This window comes from Numida meleagris, chromosome 8 (genome assembly GCF_002078875.1).
Source record: "Numida meleagris isolate 19003 breed g44 Domestic line chromosome 8, NumMel1.0, whole genome shotgun sequence".
In the NCBI taxonomy this organism is placed as follows: Eukaryota; Metazoa; Chordata; class Aves; order Galliformes; family Numididae; genus Numida; species Numida meleagris.
In genome coordinates this window covers 14,437,201-14,458,743 of record NC_034416.1, presented here as the reverse complement: position 1 = coordinate 14,458,743, position 21,543 = coordinate 14,437,201, and the positions used below count along the sequence as shown (strand labels likewise).

The 21,543-nt window shown below is 46.4% G+C and overlaps 1 protein-coding gene across 2 annotated transcripts in view; it reads left to right on the top strand.

Annotated features, from left to right (window-relative positions):
- GAB3 (GRB2 associated binding protein 3) overlaps positions 861-21,543 on the top strand; it is a 55,223-nt gene continuing 34,540 nt past the window's right edge. For both annotated transcript variants that reach the window (XM_021406175.1, XM_021406174.1), the window contains exon 1: positions 861-1,115. In XM_021406175.1, the coding sequence (XP_021261850.1) occupies positions 1,044-1,115 (72 nt within the window). In that variant the 5' untranslated portion in view covers positions 861-1,043. The remainder of the gene's footprint in view (positions 1,116-21,543) is intronic.

Genomic DNA, 21,543 nt, shown 5'->3' with positions numbered 1-21,543 from the left:
ATCCATGGCTCTGGGCACCTCCAGGAATGGGCACCCACAGCTCTGGGCAGCAGTGCCAGGGCCTCACTGCCCTCTGAGTTAAGAATGTCCTTCTCACATCTGACCTAAATGTCCTCTTTCTTAGTTTAAAGCCATTCCCCCTTGTTCTATCACTATTAGATCATGTAAAAAGTCGCTGCCCCTCCTGCTTCCCATCAAAATGCAATCGGGCAATTTGTTCTCTTCTGGCTTACCAGTAGCCAGGGGTTGTTTTACTTTGAAACATCAGGAGCCTGAGAAGGGGAGCGGAGCAGAACTTTAACTACAAGCAGAGAACTCCTCTTAGGTACATGGCTGAGGTGAACTGCACCTGTGTTTGAGGTCAGTCCGATCCCTCTTTGCTGGTCTTTGCTAGTGGCACATATCAGATCGGTCTGGCGAGCACTTTAATCTTGCTCTCTCTAACAATGCCCACAGTTACCGATGCAGGCTCCTCTGCTTATGCTTTTATTCTAGGAAGTTTCTAGGAAGAAGGGAAAAAAACAAAAACAAAACCCTCAGCTGAGCGAAAAAGCGGCGAGGCCAGGCACGGTGTTCTGCGGGCAGATGCTCGGGAGGGCGGGAGCCGCGAGCCCGGCGGCATCCCCGGGTACCGGCTCCATCCCCGGGTACCGGCCCCATCCCCGGGTACCGGCCCCATCCCCGGGTACCGGCTCCATCCCCGGGTACCGGCTCCATCCCCAGGTACCGGCCCCATCCCCGGGTACCGGCTACATCCCCGGGTACCGGCCCCCCGCGCTCACCGCCCGCGGCGCCGCATCACTCGGGCGGGGCCACCGGCGGGACCCCGCCCGGCCGTCGGTCCCCGTCGTCCCCATCACGTGCTCGGTGTGCTGCATTGTGTTCGCGGCGGAGGGAGGAGGGCCGGCCGTGTCAGTGATCAATGTCATGACTTCCTCCCCGGGCCGGAGCGCTGTGGGAGCGGGGCCGGAGGAAGCTCGCCGATCGCCGGGGAACGAGGCGCGGCCGCGCACCCGCGGACCCGCGCGCGGAGCGGGGGGAAGATGAGCTCCGGAGACGTCGTTTGCACCGGCTGGCTCATCAAGTCGCCCCCCGAGAGGAAGCTGAAGCGATATGTAAGTGCGCGCGGAGCCCGTCCCTCCCCGCGGGGCTCTCGTTCCCGGCGCGTCCCGGCCCGAGCAGACGGAGCCGCGGTCCGGCCGTGCGCCCGCGGGCTGCGGTGCCCCGTCCGAGCGCCTTGCCGGCTCCTCCGGCGCAGCCCTGCTGCTGTTATGCAATGTGTCCTAGGTTAAAAACCGCAGCTCGCTTTCAGTTAACGTTACCGTAACCAACAGCCTCGTAACAGAATTTCGGAGGCATCTTCCCCAGGGAAGGGCGCGAACCCTCCTGGAAAAAGAAGAAAAAAAAAAAAGCCAGCGCGTTCCATTCGGAGGCTCAGCTTTGTTAAGATGCCTGTAACGCTTGCTAACGGCCGCGGTCGGGATACTTTTATTTAGCAGCTCAGTGCGCCAGAGGCGGTCACTTAGCGGTGCTGCCAGGGCGGCTGGGGCAGGGGGGGCAGGGGGAGCAGGGGGCCGTGCTGCCCAGCCGCCGCTCGCCGTGGGGACGGGGACTGGCGCTGCTCCGTGCGAACGGCCCCCGCTCCGCGCTGCATCTGTTTTTCTGCAAAAAAAAAAAAAAAAAAATACGGGTGTGCGTGGCAAACATAGGAAACTGCATCCCCGCAGAGCTGCAAGGAAGGCATTCCGAGTAGAAAGAAATGACCCTCGAAAAATAAATAAATAAATAGATTCGCTTGGGCCAGCAGTAAAACCGTAAGCCCGCCGGGGGCCGCGCTGCGCCCTGCCGCTCCCCGTGCAGGTGCCCGGCTGCTGCTGCTGCTCGCACCGCGCTCCGTGCCCTCCCGCCCTGCCCTGCCCTGCCCCGCGCTCCGCGCTGCCGCCCGCCTGCCCCCGCTCCCGAGCGCGGCTCACGTCATCCGTCGTATTCGCTTCTGTTTATCAGCGTTTTTTTGGCCGGGCTGCTGATGTGAGCTTTTTCTCATCGTATGAGGAATAAGTGCCTCGTGAAGAACGCGGCAGAGATCGTTGGGTGGTGTATTTTTCCTTTCTGCTAAAACTAGGAGAAAGGCGAATTGACTGAGGTTAGGATTTACTTTAACTTACTCTAAGCCGGAGTTTCTTCTCTTAGCTCGTAGTACGGCGTTGAAGTGGCTGAATATTTGCTTTGTTCCACTAACGTTTTCCAGTTCTAAAATAACCGCAGTGCTGTGTCTCCAGGGAGCTGCAGATAAAATACGGACATGTCATTCTCGTGGCGTGTTGTAGCGGGGTGCTAAGAGCCCTGTGCAGCAGGCAGCAGACAGCGCGGGAGCCACTGATTCACCCGGCTGGGACCATTAGTAACTGCCACTGAAGCTATTTTTGATGACTCGATACTCATAAAAGGGCAAAGCAGAGAAAACAGAAAGGGATAAAGCTGGGGCTTGAAAGCCCCCATTATGCAGTCAGGGGGATGGCCAGCACAGGGGCTCTGCAGCACAGGCTGCAGCCCGCTCCGCTCGAGCTTTGAGCTACAAAACCCGGGGCAATGGCTCCGTGCTATTCTTCCAGCAAGAACGACGAGATTAGCCGGAGCTCTGCAGATTAGGCTTTGTTTTCTGATCAGGAGGATGAACTACCCCTTTGTCCACAATAAAGCGGAAAGAAACCTGCTGTAAGCGCAGCTAAGGCTGGTGTCCCCTCTCATATGTCTGGTGACAGAGGAGATGCTGCACACCAAATGGAAATCGTCTCCCACGTGCTACGAGCCGTTGTGTTCACTTCTCACAGTTCCACCAGCGTGGCAGCTTGGGCATCTCGCTCAGGGCTGGGAGGCGGCACAGCCGAACCGCCCTGCCTGCCTGAAAGCAACGGAGCTGCAAAACAAAGCCCACTTCAACAGACTCCGCAGAGCAGCCAACAGCCACACATCCCCGGCGTGGCAGCAGCCCTCGTGCCCTGCTGGCACTGCCTGTGGCAGAGCTGGCCGGGGGCTGCGGGGCTGCCCAGCGCCTGCTGGGTCCCACTGTGTCACCTCCCAGCATACGTTTCCCTGAGCTCAGCATCAGGCCTGGGCTCTCTGCCTGAGCATGGATCCCTTCTTACTCCTCAGGCTCTCCCCATCACTAAGAAAGTCCCGTGACATTCACTGGGATCTGCGCAAAATGGTGAATTTGGGAACTGGGAACTGCAGAGAGTCCCTGTGAAGCCAGTGGGGATGTGTAATGTTTATAAAATTAGGGCAGTACGCCTTTGCAAAATGGGACCCCAAAGACCAGAGCATGCCCGCCTTTTTAATTGTTCTCTAGTGAGACCAGTCTGGTTTTCTACACATAAACAAGGGCAGGATTTGGCTCTATGTTAGCAGTTATTTTCAAAACTTTGAGAAACAAAAAGCAGGTGTTAGGAGCATGTATTTTTCCTGTAAAGTCTTGCAAAGCTGATGCTCTCAGTAGTACTATTCTTAGAAGTGTCTTATCATTCCCTAACAAAGGCTGCTCCCTTACATGTGCAGGAAACGAACATGAGATTAATTACCCGCGTGTAACTTTCTGTAAAAACAGAGCGCTTAGTGCTAAACGCCGAGAATTCATTAGAAAGCACAGGGAGCCTCACTCCAGCAGGCAAACACTCTGATACTGTGCTCATAGTACTCGCAGTTCTGCTCCTCTGCCTGACACTTGAAACACGAATGTGCCGTAGCAGCCTGGCTGGGGACGCAGAGAACTCTCCTGGGAGAACTGTGGGTGTTCGCTGCTGTTCTTTGTCCCCTCTGTGTGACCTGAAAGCTGTGCTGCTCTCGTTTCCCAACTTTGTTTTAGGGTCTCTTGCCCATTGAGGCCACGTGGGCTGGGGGCTCAGGGGAGCCAGGCGCAGGGAGGGTTAGAGAGGAAGCAGGCGCTCTGCAAAACTGGGAAGTGGCATGGTGAGGTGAAGCCTGTCCTGCTCGAGACAGAAAACACAGTTTCAGGCAGACTCAGCCCTGCGGGAGGAAAACCTGGCCCCACTGGAGATGTCTGTTATGGGCATTAGTGGATCGAGAGTACCAGCCTCTGCAGGAAATTGGATGTCATGGGAGAACCTGCTGCAAGTCTGATGGTTGCTCCGTGCCTTGTGCAAGAGCTCAGCGCTTCCAGCCAGGGGGCTGGGTGAGGCAGAAGGAGCCTCAAGGGGAAAAAGTGCGTGTTTGTTAAAAATAAAAGTCACAGCGCTCAGGACAGTGTTGTAGCCCAGCTCTGTAACATCGGCCTTCAACATCAAGCTTTATGTTGCCTTTCACGTTGAGGTATATCTGATCACTGAATCGTAATAGTTGTTTTCTGCTTAGTGAAACAGGGAGAAAATCGCTTCGTGGCCTGGAAAACAAGGGCATTTTACAGCCAAAGCAAAGTGTCACAACGAGGGAAATAAAGGCATGGCAAGGGCACAGAGGATGCTTAATGAAGTAGGAGATAAATGCCACGGAGAAGGTATATTTTTCATGTGCTGATAAGGAGATGGAGATCAGATTTTTAACAGGCAGGTAATCTGAACCCGCCCTTGAGTCGTTGTGCTGTGGCTCCCCATGCCTGGGAGCAGCAGTGGCAGTCAGCAGCCTGCCCACTGCTCAGGGAGTGCTGCTTAGGTGGGCAGCTGGAGTGAAAGGCTGCGGACAGACGCTTGCTTGGTGTGAGTTCTGTGCAGCTCCGTGAAGTCAGCGCTGCACAGCTGTACCCCAGCTGAAGAGCTATTTTTAATCTCCAGTACTATACAAACTGATGAGGGAAGACCACTTGCTCAAAAAAAGCAAGTCTCTCGCATTACTTGAGGAACTGGATTCTTTAGACATTATTGAAAACCAAAATTCCTTCTCAGCATCTCTAGAACAAGAGTCCAAAATGAACCAAAGGGTGCAAAATTCAGATTTGCACTTCTTAACACTCTACTTATTGGAGTGTCTGAGCTGCAAAGGGAAACAGAGGGCTCAGCCAGCATCAGATGAGCAACTTGACTGGATTGAGACTAACAGTTTACATCCATTCAGGTTTTGGAGTGTGGGATCTATGTCACACAGGGTGTCTGTAGGCAAGTTCTGGCAATTCAAGCCAAGCTGAAAGACAGCCTATGGAGTTATGGCTTTCACGGCAAGTTGGGTAAGTTCACAGAACCAAAATCAGCAGTGTTATGAATCAAGAAGGTAGGAAAATACTGTCCCTGCTGCTGTCTGTGTGGGAGGGGCCATCAGAAGGGCACAGCAGGTAGCACGAGATGGCTGCCTCTGCTGGGGGATCGGCCAAGACTTGACCATTGTGCCCATCACTACGGTTGTACGCGATAAGAGAATTTAGATGACTTCCTCATTTTTAGCTGAAGTTCTGATGTTTATCAGGAGAGCAAATGGGAAGTTACTGCCCACTAAGAAGAAAAAGTAATGTAGAACTATGGAAGAGTTCACTCAAGTAATAGGAACAAGACACTCTGCACAGCAAGGGGCGTGGGAGATGTGGAGCTGCTCCCTGCTCTAGCGTGGGCTGGTGACACTGCCACCTCCATCTAAAAGAAATCCCCGAGTGCTGTGTGAACTCAGATACTTCTGCTGCTGGTTTGGGAGTTGGGGTATTTTTCAAAAAAATAACTAGAATGTAACTGCTGTCCATCAGCCTGTTCGCTTCCAGATGTTTCCTACAAAGCCTCTCATGCTCTGTCCTCAGAGCACTATGGCCACCTTTCATACCCTGCCGGAATCCATATCCCCAGCTCGCACTGAGATAACTGAGTGCATTTAGACAACGTATGCAAATTTTGGGAAGGTGGGGATTAGAGTGCCATGTGATGGAGAAAGATCATGGAAGCTTCTAGCTGGCTGTAGTTCTAAGTTTTGTAGCTATGTCTTTCCTGCCTCATTTTAAAGCCCAACGTAAGATCTCTCTGGTTGAAGGAAATGATCGGTCTTGAGAAAATTGTATACCAGATGAGGACTTGAGGATAGAAGCTCCTGTGCTGTGGACTACACATCCCCTTCTATGTGTAACACTGAACAAACAGATCTCACAGGTAAAACAGCAGCTGAAAATTTATCCTTAAACTTCCATCCTTAAACATTTATAATTAGCTCGATGCAAATCAGACCCCATTCCGCCGCTGGACCATGCTTTGGTAGGTTAAGCGCGGTGTTTGTAGAATAGACCAATTTCTTCCATCTTAACTGTGTTTTGGTAGTTTAAGCGCAATGTTTAGTGAGATAGGCTGACTTCTAAGAAAAAATAATTTCTAAAAAACACTGCTGTTCTTGGCAACCTGAGTATCAGAATGTTAAGCAGAATAACTTCCCTCAGACTATTTATTTGGGTGGGGCTGTAATAGCTCTGAAGCCCCAGTTTAATCTTTGCCTACATGTTTTCAGTGCACAGGAATGTCCAGCTATTGGTTTCTACTCAAAACAGAAACCCACGACTTATCAGTTCTTTGCATTCAAAAGTAGAGACTTAAAAAAACATGTCTGAAATTGAGAAGGAAATGTTAACTTGAGTGGTAATTAAGCTCGCGATGCAGTTGAACAGACACTGGAGGAAAAAGCATTAAAAGTAGCACTTCGGTGAACTATTTGTTGTAGCCTGAAAACTGTAATGTGAATAAACACATTACTTTTACCAACGATGTGTCAAAATGCTATGAATGCACATTATGCCAATGTGATGTTTTCAGGGAAAAGGGTAAGTTTACTCCTATAACATTACTTGGCAGAGAAACAGTCTCTTTATTTGTTTGCTTGTCCTTTTCATTTGAGTTGGAAATGAATTAACAATGAGATAAGACAAGGAAAGAATGCCATGTTTGAAATGAAATTTGCATGTCAAAACATTACAAGCAGCCAGATAAAATAGATTTTCTTCTTTCTCACCTAATTGTTGAATAAAATGCTAGATTTCAACCTTTTCTTATTTTCTGCTTTACAGTATTCCTCTCTTGTTCTAGTATGTGTTGCATCACAAAAAAAAAGCCCTAAAAGCCATGCAAAGTTCAGTTTTAAAATCTGCTGCATAATTTAATACTTCATATTTGTTAAAAACAAAACAGAACTGGTGTGTCTAGCCTTCACAGCAGCAAAACATTCTCTTTCCTTTCTGAGCTTAACTCATTAATAGCTTTCTAATAGCCAGATCGAAACAACTGTTCTTAGAGATTTTGCTAGTCCCCTTCCTCTGAAGTAGCTGATGCCAGAAACTCCACTGAGCCCTGCAGTCAAAACCGCCTTGCAGCTTTCCACCAGAGCCTGGAGCAGTGCATGTCAGCTGCTCAGTATCTGTTCCTATAGAACATTTGATGAAAAGACAGTAAAATGTCATTAGTAGTATGAATTTAAAATTACTTAAATGAAGGTGTTAATTTAAATGGAACTGGGATTGACACCTGAAAGCTTTTGACTCATTTTTGAGAGTACAGTTTAAAAGACAATCGTTTCTGCGAGCCCTGTTAATGGCAAATATCATTTGCCCTGTGAATCCCGTGTCTCAGGGACTGTGGGTTACGCGTTCGTATTTCTGTTGAGCAGAATAATGGTCGTAATGGGGCCCTTTCTGAAAATGCAACCATTGTAATCTCAGCAGAGTGCACAGTTTGCGGACAGTCTGTTTTCACATACCAGACTTGCAAACTGTTTGTGGAAGGTCAAGGATCTTGCAGTTGTGAAGACATTTGTTCAGGCTGACAGGAGCTGGTGGTGCCAAGAAGGAGAAGCCAGTAGTTGGGAGCAGTCATCGTCCATTTGTTACTTGCAGATTTCACGCTCTGGCTGATAAAGCCGCTAAACTGGCAGAAGCATTGAGCTGATGCCTTGTGAAATCCTGGTCTACAGGGGCTGGAGGTGGGCAGGCACACATCTGCAGGGCCGCTGGCAGGCTGGGTGCCCATGTGCTGGCCAGAGCTCTGCAGGGAAGCAGCATGTGAAGAGGTGCCAGCTGGGCTTACAGAGGCAGCGAGGCCGTGCTTGCACAAGGCCCACACTGCTGGGTGAAGCGCTCGCTGCTGCTCCAGCTACTACATCAGTGTTGTTTACTAATATTTATAGTAGAAGCTTTGCAATCTTAAGTAGTTTTATTTTTAATAAGTTCAACGTTTCGAACCCGTCCCAATAAAGTGATTAAGTTCTCACCAAGGCCCTAGGCTTAAAAATAAGTAGCACTGCTGAGGGAATTGCTTTTCTGAGATACTTCGGCACCTTGCTCCCACTGAGATAGGATTTGCAAAGTGTCCTCAGGCAGTGCCCCTCTGACTTGAGGGGTGCTTTATGCCTCTCTGCTCACTTACTCTTCCTGTAGCGGGATCTAAACTGCTAAATGTTGGCTGTAAATGGGACTATTACTCCTATTTCACTTCAGTGCCTTCGGTAGTGTCCCTTCTGGACAAATAACCCCGATCATCGTATCACCCCGAGCTGCAGATCGTTAAGATAATGGGAGACTGTTCTTGAAACGTGAGGGGAAAACACCACATACATTCCATCATTATTTCAGTATCCTCCCCAAACTCCTGCTTTCGTTTCTGCTGAACTGTTCTAGCCAAAACGTCATTAGGACAAGCAAACAAGAAGGTCAGGGCCAAGTGGGACTTGCATAGCTAGGGGCCATCACAGTGGTGATGCTGCCTGCTTCCCTTGGGCATCTCTGTACTGGGTTTGCAGAGTGGGAACCTGGCTTGTAAAAGGGAAAACAGAAGCATTTATTGAAGTGTTACTAGAATGTAAGGCCTTAACAGTTTTCTTATGAAAAAATGTGTTCTTTTTTTTCTGTTCTTTTTACAAATTCACAACTGAAAGTACTGTTGCTATGTTACTGCAATGGTGTGTAGGCTGCTAAATAAATAGAGGCAGTTTAGTCCATGCCAGAAATAGAAAGACAGGTCAGAGGTGACATTTGGGACATGTTGAGAAAAAAAGAATATATAATTTCCTTCCTATCATTCTCTTCAGCCTCATTAACCCCAGGCTGCTTAGAAGGAAATTACAACAGAATTTCATGGTATGCAAGAGTACTTTAGCAGTAGTAGTCTGTTTTTAAATTGACACCTATGGAGTTTCACCGAGAGTTTTGTTTTTTTTTTCTTACATGATCAAATTTTTAAGAGCAACTCTGGCAGAAGCGTGGCAGCTTACGCCCTTCTGAACCAAACTGCTGCTCCGGGACACCTGAGGGACAGGGCATGGCCGAGAATTCTCTCTGGAAAGGTGTGCTCAGGAGGGAAAGCGCGACAAAGAGAACAAGCTTTGAGAAAACACGCCACTGTGAAGCTAGAAACAGGAAATCTGAATCCATTGTCCTTTTTGGGACAGCCTGGCTGGTGACCAAGGCCCAGGCACACAACAACATGCGCAGGCCCTCGCACAAGTGTCCCTGGGTACCTGCTTGAACCCTTGGCCGTCTCACTTCTCTGCAGGCTGGTGAACATGCACGAGGGCTGGGTCACACTCACACAAAGGCACCTCCAAGGGTGTCCCCAGCTGTGATCACAGCGCAGCCACCAAGGGGGCTGTTGTAAACAAATCATTGATGCGGCACAACAAGAGGTGTCTGACTGCCTTGTGAATTAGGGAAGAAGCCCACAACCATAACCTAAACCAGTTTGGTACAGGAAACCCCTCAGAGATTTTTTTTTTTGTGGTGCTTTGTACCTCCACAAATCTGCTGCTTTCCTACCAACATAACATGTAAATGTACCCCCTACCCAAGAGACCTTAGGATACATAGTGAAAATCTGAGGCATTCCAGAAAATCCCACATTTACCATGAAACTTAAAGAGGAGAACTAAATTAGAGAGTACAGCAAGAATTAATGATGCTAAGTACAGGTTTCCTTGCTCCTGAATTGCAGGGCTTTTGTAATTCTCTTTTTATTTGTTAACACTTCTTGAAAGGAGGGATGGAATCGGAACGGCTAGGAATATTTCTTTACATGATGGATTTGAATAGCTGGTTTAATAAGAAGCTTTACTGGTTTTCAGCCAGAAGCCAATCCCCAGTGCCTTAGACCTTGAGCCATGTCCGCAGACAAGGTTCTGTGTCAGCACATGACCACTGGGGTCGTTTATTTATTTATGTGAAGAGTTTGATTGCTGCCATGATTACAGACATTTATATTTTTCATGCACAGGCAGTGTTCAACCTTATGCTGAGGGAGTGAGTGACAGAGGCTTTCTTGTCCCCTGTGGAGTTCAAGCTCTGCTTTGAGCCCACTCAAATCCTGTACCCTTACCAGAGGCTGCATTTATCTCAGACTCTGAAGAACAATTACTATGATTTATCTGTCTTCAGAGTGAATACGATTTTACGAGACGTTTTCTGCACTGAAATCTCCAGCTGGGAGAATTGCAACCTACAGCCCATCCTTTCCAGGCCTCTGTTGCTCACACTCAGCAACCTGCCCAGCCTTCACCATCACCATCAGCATTGCTAAATGAAAAGGAGGATGAGTTACACCCTCTGCAGCTCTGTTAGGTTATGCTCTCCTCCTAAAGGAACAATTTATCTCTCATTGTATTTCCAGGTCTTTTGTGCTTGAAATGATCTTCAAAACTCTATAAACTTGGTGTGCTGGCAGCTGAGTTAAAGCTGCTTGCCATTTGAGTATTCCTAGTGGGCTGCAATGGCATTTGCCTCTTTTCTTTGTTGGGGTTAGTAGGTGGATTCTTAAAACTGAATGTAATTTTGTCAAGCAGAAGATGCCTGACACAGCCAGGTTTCAGATATACCATAGCTAGCCAGGGGAAGAGTAAGTTTGTTTACACTGCTGCTTTAAGTTCCCAGGGGCTCCCCTTACCGCGGCACTTACCTCATGGTGGCTCCAGAGAGGCTTTGGTGAAACCCAGCATCCACGAGCAGGGGACACAAACTGGGGGCGAAGAGCCGGGCAGAGCCTGCTTGAAGATGTCATCGTGCTGGTCTTTCCAGAACAGGGATGGAGCTGGAGAGTCGCAGAGATGCACCCAAGTGATATGTCTCAGGCACATTTCTAGGCAAATGAGTTGCATGCAGTTTAACAGCGTGGGCTAGGTGGAGATTTCAGCAGTGTCAGCCCTAGTTGTCATTGTTCAGAACTTACTGTGCACCCACAGGCACGTTTTGGTTTGACTCGGTTTCACTGGATTTGGAAATGGAACTGGGATCTCTATATGATCATAACGTTGTGGATTTTAGATCAGAGGTTGGGGCTTTTTTTGAAGACAGGAAGTGTTCAGCACATCATCTATGCTTTGGAATAAAAGATAACAGAGCAGAGGAAAGCAAGCTCAGATAGACGGCCTTGTCGTGTTGATGGTTCAGGCACACAGGATCATTTTGTAGCAGGGCAGCGGGCCACTTCTGGCTTGCACCTAGGGTTGCTGCTGCAGTCAAGATAGCTGTTTGAATTAGAATATGGTCATGCGAATTCACTGCACATCTGGTACACAGACTCAAGAGTGGGGCAGGATCTTCATGGGTCCTTGCTGGAACCAGCAAGAAAAGGCAAATGATGCTGCAGAGCAACAGCAGCAAGTAGGCACAGTGATGCAGTGCAACTGAATCTAGACTATTAAGCAATAAACTTTTCCTTTGCTAAATAAAATGCATCCATAAGTAAGCACTGTCTTTAATAAGCTGCTGGAATTGGGCAGGTGTGCAGTCAAGCTGGAGCATTGGATCTGAAGCTTTCATTTAAGTTTATCAGCTTGCACAAATCTGTTTGAGAAATTTTTTTGTCCTCTCTGAAAGGATTTCAGATGTAAGTATTTGGTTGGACTCATCAGAAAGAAAAGTCCTGAAATAGAAATGGTTCTTTAGCAATATCAGAGCTTACGGAGAAACCGGGAGCCAGAAAATGCAAGTCTCAAATTCTAAACCATTAGGACTGCATTTCTGGGCAACATTTAAATAACCTGAGCTGTTTCCCCCACATATTCCTTACTACGAAGAGCAGCACCTTATGACTGTTGATAGCTTGCCTCCATTAAACACTGAAGCTGAATATCAGAGTTGAGCACCAGGCTTCTCTCTTCGGCAGGCTGAGCTTTGCATCAATTGGGACAACAGAGATCAAGGGCAGAGCCGTGATTCTCAGCAGCAGTGGGATGGGGAGAGGAGGGCTCTGCCATCATGAGAGCTTCAAGCAGTGCCAGTGAGACTTGGGGGTGTGGTATGAGATATGGGACCTGCAGTTCTATTAGCTTGTAACTGGAAACTGAAAACAATGGATGTTAAAATGCAGAGTTTCGGTTGATTTTGTGTAACGTCTTTCACACAAAATGTTTCCATTCAAAGAGATTAGAGCCAGACAGTACTATGGTGAAAAAGCAGAGTTACACAGAAATCGATACGTTCTTCAAAGGAGTAAACTGTCACCAAAAAAAAAAAATTCACTTTCTATTCGAGAGATAAAATCTATGCATGGTGCAGCCATTTTTGCTTTGCGTGGCATAAGATTTGCATGACTCACAGCCAGAAGCACTGCGAGGGCCTAGAAGTCATGCATGACACAGAAGGTGCTGGGGAGTTCCCGTTGCGTCTTTGAAATGGTGATCCTGTTTGATGGGGCAGCACCAGCAGTGGGAGGCAAGTGCAGGTCACGTCTCCCTGTTGCGAGGGGTTGTTCATCCAAGGACAAGATGGAGGCTGCTGAACACCTCCTGCTGTAGCCGTCAGCCCCAGCGATTCCAGTTCCTCGAGATCTCGTGCACCTTCCCTGACGACTGCAGCCTTTTGGGGATTTGGGGGAAACGCTTATCCACTTCAGAAAATCTCAAAAAATCCATTATTTGTTTAAAAACTGACCTGTTTGTATCCCTCTTTCTCCAGGACACCCTCTTTTGTTGCTTGCTGTTGCTGTGGCAGCTGGGCTCCCTTTGCAGCTATGCCATTAGAGCTAGATTCTGGAAAAAGCATCTTCAGAACTAATAGCCCAGAGCAGCCATTGCCACTTTGCTGCCACACGGCACTGCCACGCACTATCAGTGGTGTTAGCAGCTGACTTTTTTCCCCTGTGATTTTCTAACAAACCTCTTATTCCAGAGCAATATATGTGAAATGCCAGTAATCCAGGCACTGTGATACAGCAGAATTCTGTCCCACCAGCCAGTTTACAGATAACGCTGGTGAAAAGACCACCACTATGTTGTCTCAAGAAGCTCGACTTCCAATGCAGTCTACAGGAAAATTATATACATATACACTGACGCATGAATTTAAATCAATATTATTATGGTGATAAATTGCTTGCTTAAATGTTCTTAGGACAAGTGACATGTTTTTCCTTTATCTTAAGCCACTTCTAGACAATATAAACTAAACGAGGAAAAATGCTCTTTTTTCCACTATCAGTGTTCCCATGGCACAGCTATGCCAGCAGATACGTGGCAGCTCGGCTGTGCGAGTAAAACTGCAGAAAAGCCCTTGGATTCAAACAGCAATGACAAGGGCAGTGGTAATCCCCACTTCCCAACGCACTATCTTGACAAAATTCCTTTTATTATCTTCTGTCTTAAGACCGCAGTTCAGTTTCTGTAGATCTTTTGCCCTTGCTGTATTTCTTTGGACTGCAAACAAAGAGATCCTTGAATTCCTCCTGTATTTGTTATGGTCCCCCTGGAGCCAGCACTAAGGCTACCAAAGGCACGGAGCTTGTCCAGGGGGAAACCCCAGCTTCCATCTGGGTGGGCCGGTCACTGGGCCAACTGCTTCTGGGAGCCCCAGTGGCGGTGGGTGGGATGGGGTGGCAGCAGCATTGGCAGCAGGGATATTTCACTACGGGACCTCTGGAGTGTACTTAGCAGGGAGACTGCTATGTGCTAGGGATACGCAGGAAAATGTTTTTTCCAGAAAATCATGTGCCATAATAATAATCTGCCGTAATTACGTTCTGTACGTACAGCAGCCAAACAACAGTAAAAATATTCCGGATCTATATTCACTGTCTGTTAAATAATACTCTCCAGAGTACCTGTCAGCATGAGGACTGTGAGTCAAAGTGGAAGGCTTTGTGTTAGCAGAGGAAAAATTCAGCATCATCCTCTGTTTTACTGTAAGGATGTTAAAAGCTATGTTATTCTGACTCACATTTATTGTACGCGAGGTGAGTTTCTGGGACGTTGTACATGCTTACAGCAGAACGGTTAAATAGGAAATAGTGAAATCCGCCATGAATTTTACATAACTCTTTCTTTCATAACACACTTGTGCAATAGAAGAGTCGGAATGCAACGTTCTGACCATGTTTCCTCCATTCTTGAACACTAGTGATCATCTGGAAAAGTAAGTGTTACATGAATTCAGTGAATTGATGTGTGACGTGTACTCAGTGAATTGGCCCAGTGAAGAAATCCCCTCCAAAGAACCGAAGACTTGTTTAATTTGCTTGGGTAAGGTGGTTTGTGCCAGGAAGGTACATGACAAGGCTAAACCAGACTAGTTTTCTACCATTCCTACTTGGAGATGGCACTGGTCAGCACCAGGGGCTGCCCCTGCTCTCAGACCCCATCCCCAGCCTTGTGGGAACAGCGGGAAAGGCACTGGAGAAGCCTGCAGAACAGCAAACAGAAATGTCTAACTGCTGGAAAAACAGCCACCATCTGCTTGAAGGTCTGCTCCAAGAGCAGCCTGACAAAATCCCACCGGTGAGAATCCCCCAAGTAGGGCTCAGCCCCCGTAGTCCCAAGGTGAGTCATCTCATGGCCACAAAATCCACAGGGCTGCTTTGTCCTCTTTACTTCGGTGCGGACATTATCAGGCCTGGCTTTCATCCTTCTGCCTTTGGAGGGGTCTAGAGGGGGAGAGGAGAGGCTGATGGCTGCTGACAAGGGCTCTGCCGTCGCAGATACCCTTCTGGCCAGAGCACTTCCAGCCGCAGTGCAGCCCACGTGCGCAGCGCCGGGTACACACGGTTATCACCCTGCGAGTGCCGGGTGGTGCCGCCTCTTCCCGGTACTGCTATCCAGATCATCATCTCCCTACAGAAGGCCCAGGCAGCTCTGTTCCCCTCTTCGCTGGAAGTGCATGTGTCACACAGCCAGCTTGCTGATATTCCTGGATTTGCTCAGCTTTTTGGTAATAAATGTCATTAATTGCTAATTTAGTTTGGCTGAATAAGAAAGACTCCAGCCTTGTACACGTAGTGCCTTTAGTGGGCTGGATCCTTAGTTCATAACTGCTCTTTACTAAATATGATGTTTTTGGGAAAGTAACGTGGGTCTGCAGGCAGCTGCGCTAGGCATGGGGACCCCGGAGCACGACAGAGGCAGCAGCTCTCTGCTGTGGCAGTGCAAGGCAAAACCGAAAGATGAGTCTTGCACTCAGTGCACCTGTAGCTTTTCACTGCGAATAAAATTGGGAGTTGTTGCTTTATTTGTCAGATAGGAGTGAGCACAGAATCTGCCTCAGAGGAGGATTCTTGGCTTGATCAAATGCAAAGTCCTAATCCAGCTCCAGCTCCCTTTCAAGGCAATCAGATTATTCTGCTTGATTTTAGTGAGAATTGAAATAAATAAATCATTGTGTATGTATATTGCAACTCCATGACAGTAGTACTGCAATAATATAATAATACCGTACTAGATGCACCGTAATGCTTCACTTTAACTAATAACAAAGGCATAGAATAAAATACAAACGTATATGATGGGTTTCAAAAATGAATTCAAACAATCAGTAAGACCAGAAGCTCTGTAAGTGCAGAACTGCTCTTTTTATCTATGGATCGTTATTTCCAAGAAACAAGTAACAATTGTAAACATTTCCAAGCATTCATCCCTTTGGGTATAGGGTGTGTTAAACAACAAAAAAAATATTCTTCATGAGCAGACAGGAATTGTTGGCCAGGGCACTTCAGGCAGAAGTGAATAATGGCTAACTTGGTGAGCAATCATGAAGAAGAAAATTGCAAATGGTCTTATTAGCTGGTTCATGGCAATTCGCCATTCACCTAAGCCTTTAAATGAAGTCTTCAAGGTTAAGGAAACCAACTAGAAACTTCTTTCTGTAGCAGAATTCAAAGCAAGAGATGTAATTACTGGTAAGAAAACAGCAAATATGCGCAGAGGTGGAAACCACAGAGCTGGAAATCAGGCCTCTGCTAAGCTGGGTCAGATTCTGTGCTTGATTACACTGCATGAATAAATTATTGGAAGGCACGCATCAAGCTTTTCAGAAGTGAGAAAATAATTAAGATTTATTTCTTGCCAAGCAGACCAAAAATGTGTAGAAGAGCGTGACACCATTAGTTTGCTGTGTTCTTGGTAATGGGTGTCTTTTTTAGTAATAAAGTTACAAATATTCTGTTGCTTCCAGGCTAGATTGTAAGAGTTGTAAGACTGCATGAGTCTTCTAAGAATCTTAATCCATTTTGTTTCCCGTGTCACCTCTTTACAATAAAAAGTAAACCAGTATATCAAAGATAGGGTAAATGAAAACTGGCAGCATCCAGTCCTTTGCTGATGTGGGAATTAAATAGTGGCACAAGAATTGCTTCATCTAAACCAAGCAGCAGATAGGAAAGCCACAAAAAAACAGTAAGGTTGCCTTTTTCTTTAAAATCTGATAGATCCCAGCTGAGCAAATGTTGCAGCTTTTGGACCTGCCTGTTGGCAGCCAAGGCAGAGCGAAACTCATTGTGTTGTATGCTGTATATACCAAGACCATCAGCAAAATTCTCCCTTGCCTTCTTTGGAAGCTTCGTCAGTTTCCTCCGTGACTCAAGGGAAGCAGCTCCCTGGGATTTTGCAGTGGCTTCCAACACAGCAAACAAGACAGCATTACCATGTGATTCTTCCAGGGCCTTGTAAACCATTTTTTAAATTATTTTCTACTTAGAAAAGGCTTTTCTATGCACAGAACAATCAGATCAATTGTTAAACTTTCTCTTAAGTTCATGTATATCCTTGACTCTTACCGTATCTTTGCCTGCCCTCAAAAAGCCTAAGTCCATCAGCACCACGGCCTTGTCCTCCAGATGGCCAACATTCACAGTGCAGCCGCATTTACTGCGTGGCTGATGCACTTCCATAAATTCCTATGTAAGAATCTGCTTACTTTTGGACAGTTTGGCATTGTGCACTTCAGTATCATGAATCTTCCTTCTCACCAGTGGGTACTTGACCTCCCAGTTGGTTTCGGTTGAATTGAGTAGTTAGTCTGAGAGTTTTAGGAACCGTGTTTGCAACACTCAACCTGGTTCATTGAATGACTGGCACACTCATTACTTGTACACTGCATCCTTGCGAGTCACATTTACAAACAGCTTCTCTGAAAAACAGGGTGAGAAAGTCGTAAGTGAAGGAGAAGAGTAGGAGTAATCCCGCATTCGGATCTAAGTTTGTGTCAAGTGTAGGATGCAGTTTAAAATAAGAAAAGATAATAGTTGGGGTTCTGTTGTTTCTTTCCACCTCTTTGAAAAGCCAGCTTTGATAATATTCCTTACCTCTTAAGAAAAAAGCAAATTCCAATTTTGCTGAAGTGTTTCATTAGTTAAAATTAACCTCGAAAGTTAGCACGCTATGTTTTTTGCTCTGTATTTATTTCTATTTTATTTTTTCTTGTCTGACCAGAAATGGGTAGCATGCAAATGTCTTCTTGTGGTTTAAACAAATAAGCCATGAAATCTAAAAATGGAAAGCAGTTACTGCTTTCTGTGTACAACCACTGCTTTCAAATGTCTCTTTTGTGTCTGCTACTGCTTGTGACTATGGCTCCATTTTTACTCAAAAATGAGCAGTTTTCTGCATTGTTGGGGAGGAGGGATCAAAGGAAGGGATTTCACTGGCCTGGTTTTATCCTTGAAAGCCAACTCCCACAGTATCCCTGCCCTGGCAATCGGCAAGGACCCGGGGTATGGCATGAGCCTGGACCTTGCCTTGTTCTGCCCTGGAGAACAGAGAAGATTTGTTATTCAAAATGCCAACTAATCCACAGTAGAAAGCTACAAAGGTTTCCAACACAGTGCCCATCCCTGAATTCCCCTGCCAACACCCATGGTTTTACAGTTGTGCTTCCTGTGTGCTTCTCTCGGCACTGTTGCAGCGTGCAACACCCCGATGACACCATACAAAACCTGTATTCTCAGCCAGGACCACCCTTCTGGGGACCGTGTGCAGGAATTATTTCAGCCTTTGCAGGACATAATTCCTCTCCTCTGTGCAACTTGGCTTCCAGTCTGTAGACAGCACTTTGCATTGGTACATTTTCATGAAAGCAGAAGAAAAAAGTAACTTAATTTTATTTTTCCTTTTCCTCTTTAATGTATTAGTTTATTTTTCTCAACTTGGAGCTTTTGGATTGAGTTTAGCTCCAATTATTTTCAGTTAGGATGAAGCTCATGACTTTAATGAATTGTAATCTGTGTTAGCTTTGTTCTTCCACTCTCTCGGTCCTTGCTCTGCTGAAAGATTTGATAGAGAGTTTTTGTAGAGAGTAAATAAACACTAATAAAGGACTGATGACCATTCTCTTTGTTTTAAATATATATTATTCTTTACATTCGGAGTTGTTAGGCATTCTTTGCACTTTGAGAGGTCTCCAGAGGCTAGTTCAGTTATTTATACAATTAGAATGTATGCGTACTGAAGTTCAAACCATTTTGTTCTTCATTTGCAATTAATCTGGTTTCTCGCATTGCACTTCAGCCTTTGGTTTGCATACTGGGGGAGTATTTGGTTACTGAGATCTCCTTCTTTATAATACTGTTAAAAATCAAAATATGCTGAATTTTGACTCAGAGAGAGGGAGGAGTCAAAGATATCCATTGTGACAAAGCAACAGGCAAGGTCTTGCATAAGGAAGTGTATTTTGGCTAAAAACAAAAGATAACAGTTTTGAATGAATAGATGGCATTCTGGCTTCTTCCAGAAGAGCCTACTCCTTCCAGCCTGAAGTTTTGAACTGTTGACCCAGCTGACGGTGAGCTGTGCAGGCACAGGAAGACTGAGAGTGTGAGGGAGATCTAGAGCTTCAACAGAATCCTTTCCCATTAGTTAAGAAAGTAACATAGTGGAACGCTATAAAGATTTCTCTGAAAAATGTGAATTATGCATATGGATGAAGAAAGATGAACTCACAACATTTATTAGCCTCAAATGGATTTACAAATCATGTCTGATGATATTCTGGTTGGGATTGCCTGTTTTTTCAAGGCAGCTGTGCGGGACCTATCCCATAGGAAGCATCTCCCACAGATGGAGCGAGCATCTGACAGCATCTGCACTGAACTCGACTGAGCGTCTGCTAGGTGGCTGAGAATCATGCTGATTTGTTATCCAGACTTCATAACTATAGGTAAAAAATAAGAGTGTGATTCAGAGCTTGGCTTCAGCAGACCCATGTGTTGAGCTGCTGTTTGTTTTTGTAATTTCTATAGTTACACTGGAAGCACTCTGGGCTTTAGTTATTTTGACTGCTGAAATCCAGAAATAACTAGTTGGAATAAAAGTGTTAATAGCCTGATGGCTGTGTGAGTCATAGCATAGTGGCCTTTGAGACAAAAGAGAGATTGCTCTGAGCACAGCAGTGGATAAAGCCCTTCCTCTGCACAGCCTAACTGCAGGTCAGATTTAAACTTCCTTACTCAAAGCACAAACAGCTTTTCTATTTGTACATCCCAAGCTTCCATACCCCAGGATCCCTCTAAAATCCAAAGAAAACGAATGGAGCATTGCAAGGCCTGCAGAGGCAAACCCTGCCTGGTGCTCATTGCTGCATGCTGGGGAGATGTCTTCTGTCTGGGGAGAAGTCAGGCATTCCTGTTGGCTTTGCATGCCCCACTTGCTACACAAAGTTGTTGATCATCCAAAGTTCAACACCGAGAAAGAGTTCCACATAACTCACACGGACATTCATGTACAGTGCTTGCATGGCTCTCCCCGGTGCCTTGCATTCACACAAGAAGAGGAAATGTCCACTCAGTTTCATGACACCATACCCAACATCTATGTTTCAAATGAATACTGTGAAGTTGCATTTTTCAGAAAGAAAAAAAAGTGGTTTAACGGCAGTTGGTTGGAGTGAAGATTCTCACTTCATCTTGCCAGACACTGAGAAGGCTTCAGGTAGTGAAAATGGTGGGGAGGACTTGGACTGCAGCCCAAACGAGTCGGGCTCAATTCCTCAAAGTATTTTAGTTAAATTGAAGTTAAAAGGCTGTTCCTGAACTTGCTGTGAAGAGTGTGAATACATTCTGGAGCTGGGATCTAAAGTAATTTGGTTGTAAATGATTTGGTTTTTTTGGTCCCTTCAGGAAACAGATTGCATCAAAACATTGTCAGGTTGAGTTTGGGAGGCTGAATAGTGTACTTATCCTTTGGGATAAATGGATACCATATCCTCTGGGATCCCTCTCAGGATAGAGGGCCTTTCCTAATGCTGCTAACCATCCTGAAACCTCAGGACCAACATACTCTAGGGTGTTTGTTTGTTTGCTCTGCACTCAAACTGCCCTTATCTCACATCACTTTTTGTGGGACTCAGCTAGCAAAAACAGTGCCTGTGAACTTCACGCTTCTGCTTCTAGCTCCTGACACAATCGCTGCTTCGTGTGCTCTGTAGATGGAGCAGATCATGTTGAGTTTTGTTGTTATTGTGAAGATACGGTACCATGGGCACAGTTTCCTGCCCTGTGGCCAAGCCAAGAACTGGGTCAAGCAGCAAAAGCAAATTCTTGTCTAAGTATGAGAAGATGTGTGTCTTCGGGAACAGGGCATGGGCCAAACTACAGACCTTTTTTTGCAGACTTTCAGGAACTTCAAAAGAGCACATGTAGATATTCAGGATAATTTAACACTTTTGCTGACACCAAATTTGCCTGTTGCCATGCGAGTACCTCGATGCCGACAGATCACACAGTGCCATGGTGTGGGATGCCCAGCTGAGTTTGTGTCAGAGGACTGAGAGCTTTGCGTGGAAAAGTTAACAAATCTTGCAATGCTTCACCATGGAGAGTGAAACTGAAGGGAAAAAGAGCTAAAGTCTGAAGCAAGTCTGAGCAACAGGTGCTCTGTTTGGGGCTTGGTTTTTCAAGGGTAGTAAAGAACCTGAGCGTTCAGGGAGCTGAGCTGCAGTGTTTTGCATCGATATTTGTGTTGACTCTTTGGGGAATCCGCTGTTGGTTTTGGTCTGGTAAGGCTGCTCTCACACCTACATACGGCGTTATGTTGTACCCAGACTGACACCACACCACGGGCCTGCTTCACACACGCTTACCACAGCATGAACAACTACGTACATGCTGTTAGTATGGCCTTTTCAATGGCAAAAGTGATATTAGGCGTAATTGCATATTGGTCCTTAAATAAAGCAGGTGTGTCTGCAGTCACCAGCTCAGACTCTGCTAACAGGGCAGGAGGGAAAAACCCACACGCATGAGAAACTCAGAAGAATCTGCCGACATGCATTGTTCCCATGGTACTTGTGAAGATACATGGTGGTTTCTTACCACACAGCAACCAAAAGAATCAGTCAAATTGTTGGAATGAAAGTGCGATGAGAAGGACTAATTACTCAGCCCTCAGATGCCTTTC